The sequence below is a fragment of the Choloepus didactylus genome, chromosome 21, assembly GCF_015220235.1.
Source record: "Choloepus didactylus isolate mChoDid1 chromosome 21, mChoDid1.pri, whole genome shotgun sequence".
Taxonomy (NCBI): domain Eukaryota; kingdom Metazoa; phylum Chordata; class Mammalia; order Pilosa; family Megalonychidae; genus Choloepus; species Choloepus didactylus.
In genome coordinates, this window is record NC_051327.1 from 29,364,413 (window position 1) to 29,367,391 (window position 2,979).

Here is a 2,979-nt window from a genome sequence, read left to right on the forward strand (position 1 = left end):
GACGCGGGGATCTGAGCTTGGCAAGCAGGAGCCTGCTGGGCGGCCTGGGTCCTGGAGCGGGACCTGGGTCTGGGGGCAGGTCTCGTGTCCTCAGCAGAAGCACAGGACCCCGTTCCTCCGCCCCACTCCTGCCTCGCCCCTCTGCACAGTTCACGGATGTCCCCTCCCCGGGGGCTCTGTCCTCTGCGAGCTCAGAAGCCTTCAGTTACAGCCCCGTCCCCAAGGACCACGCCTGGACCCACTGTTTCTGCAGAAGCTTGATTTATTGACAGATCCTGGTTTGGGGACATGGCTTGGTCACCCCGGCCAGTCCCCAACCAGGCAGGCGGCCTCAGCCCGCGGGAGCCCCTGTGCCCCCGTCCCTACAGCGCTCGCTCTTTAGTGGCACTGGCTAGCAGTGGGCTCGTCGACTACTCCAGTGGGTATTGCCACCGGAAGCCGAGGCCCGAGATGCCCAGGAGCTTGTACTGGCCGAACAGGCCCGTGAGCACCTGCCCCTCCTGGCTGGGGGAGGCCGAGAAGGTCTGGCCGATCGCTGTGCCAAACATGGCCGTGCGCCCGAAGTCGGTGTGCAGCTCCAGGTACCGCAGGAACAGGCCGTACGCCCCGTAGGCCGCTACGAAGTGCTCGTCCTGCCGCAGGAGGAATTCCTGGCTCCTCTTGCACGGGACGCCGTATTTATCAGTCCAGGAGGACCCGAACCGCAGCTGCACGCTGGGGAGAGACGCAGCTCTGAAGCGCTGGGTGCTGTGCCCCTCCTTGGGTGGGGACACAGGCCTTTGGGGGCGACAGAGCCCCCAGAGGAGGTTTGGGTGCTTCAGACAGGCACTGTACCCCCCAGTCCCCGGCTCGGCTGCCTCTGGGCCTGTCACTCAGCCCTTCCGGGCCCCCCTTTCCTTGTCTGCAAAGTGGGGGGGACTGTGGAGAGTTTACAGAAACCGTCCAGAAAGAGAACTCGGCCCAGGGACTGGCCAAGAAAGTGTCAGCTAATGTCACCCCCGCGGAAATCCCCCCCGGCACGCTCACCAGCCCCCTGCCCCCCTGAGCTTCTCTGCCCTTCCCCTCAGCGCGGGGCTCATCTGAGGGCCCCCCTCTCCAGCTCACCACTCCCCACGCTGTCTGTTTGGTCTTGGGCTCTTCTGCCCCGTTCTTCCTCCCAGGTCTCCACAAGCCATAAGAGCAAAAACCTGCCCCCGTGCCAGGCCCACCGCAAAGGCCCCAGCCCCAACGTCGGGGGCAGCCATGCACTTCCTGCTTCTACACACTTCTGATGACTTGAGTTCGGTCAGAGGTCCACTCTGACCCTCGTGTCCTTTCCTAGTTGGCCCTAACCTGGACAGACCTTCTCTTGATTTTCTATTTCTGGGAAATGAGAGGCCATTTGTGGTTGAGTGGAGTCGGCTTGAAAGGAGAAGGAAGTCAGCCTCTAACCCTCTTTAGCTCAACCCAGGAGGCTCGGACCTGGATGTGGAGACAGAAATGACTGGGGACTGGTAGAGGGGATGGACTGGCTGGTGAAAAGGGACAAAGCGAAAGGTGGTGGCCGTGGCACCTCCAAGGGGTCAAACAGCCTCAAACAGTCATCGGGAGCCAGACAAGGATGTTGGAGAAGCAGCTGTAAGTCCCCCTCCCTGAGTTTCCGACACCGTGGGACGAGTCGGTGCAGTGACAGGGCTGCCCGACCCCCCACGCCACTCACCTTTTAATCAGTCCCAGCCCCGTGCAGACCCGAATCCCTGTGACATTGTTTTGGTTGTCCTCGGAGGTGCTGAAATAGGTGCCTCCCCCGATGCCGTACATCTCTAGACGGACAGACAGAGGGACCAATGTGGGGAACCCACACAGCTTCTACCTGGGCGCCTCTGCCCAGGCCATGGGCGGGTGGGATGGCCCCCAGACTGCCTGGGACAGAGGACCCCATGCCCAGAGGTGGTCCGTGATGAGCACTGGGGGCGCAAATCCAGGTCTTGGGGATGGAGAGGGTGAGAGGTCCCCTGGGGGACTGGGTCGGAAGGGGCCGACCCAGCTAGACTCACGCTGCGCCCAGCAGACGGGGCTCCCCAGGACAGCGAGGGTCAGCAAGAGCAGCATGGCTTCCGGACGGCAAACCCCGAGGCTGCTGGGCAGACGAGGGGAGGCCGAGGGCACCGGACGCCAGGAGCCACCGAGGGAGCAGGGCACCCGCCTCGCCTGGCAGGAAGGGCTCGCGCTGGGAGTCCTCACCCGGCCTTTTGTAACCCCCGCCCCGGGCCCCGCGGGCTCCCGTCCAGGAGGAAGGCGTGAGGGAAACCCCCAGAGCCGCCGGGGGCGGGGCAGGGGGGAGGCTCCCGGATTTGCCGTGTTTGCCGTTTTGGCCCCACAGCCTACACAGACAGGGCTGTCCTCTCTGGGTTCCCCGTCAGCAGCTGGATGTGACCTTGACTTCAGAGGTGGGGGGAGGTTTGCTCTGGGCCCTCCCCCGGCGTGGCCGGGATGCAGGTGTCAGCCCCACGGAGTGGGGACAGCAGGAGGGCTTCAGGTCAGGGGCACACAGACCCAGGCCAAGCTCCCCACGGACCCTTGTTGAGCCGGAGCGATGGGTCCAGGCTTTGGGGGGCCAGCACCAGGGGCCCCCCAAATGCTGGCCTCGCTGTTCTGTCATTTGGGGAGTGTCTCTGGTGCCTGACATGGAGCCAGGTCTGGGCAGAGAAGGGAAGGCCCAGCCTTTCGGGGCACCCTGGCTGTGGAAGGCAGGGCACCCAAAAAGCTCAGTCTGAGTCTTTTTCTTTTGTTTTATTTGATGGAACTAAATTTTATCAAATCTCTGATGGTGCTTGCATAGATGTGATTCTAAGGTCTGATCCCAAATGGCGAGCTTTCACAACTCTCCGTCCTTAATGCTGATATGATTCGCAGATGCCCTTCATGGTGCGGTGTCCCTGGGGCTCCACAGGGCGTCAGGCTGTGGGGTGGCAGGACCCTGGGCGTGGCGTTTGGGGT

The 2,979-nt window shown here is 63.1% G+C and overlaps 1 protein-coding gene across 1 annotated transcript; it reads right to left on the reverse strand.

Annotated features, from left to right (window-relative positions):
* Positions 1 to 253: 253 nt before the first annotated feature.
* ZG16B (zymogen granule protein 16B) lies at positions 254 to 2,229 on the reverse strand. The gene is made up of 3 exons (XM_037815405.1): positions 2,037 to 2,229; positions 1,700 to 1,802; positions 254 to 714 (listed from the first exon to the last, which is right to left on the reverse strand). Exons 1-3 carry the CDS (start codon positions 2,089 to 2,091, stop codon positions 411 to 413), a joined length of 462 nt encoding a protein of 153 aa, XP_037671333.1. The 5' UTR covers positions 2,092 to 2,229; the 3' UTR covers positions 254 to 410.
* Positions 2,230 to 2,979: the final 750 nt, after the last annotated feature.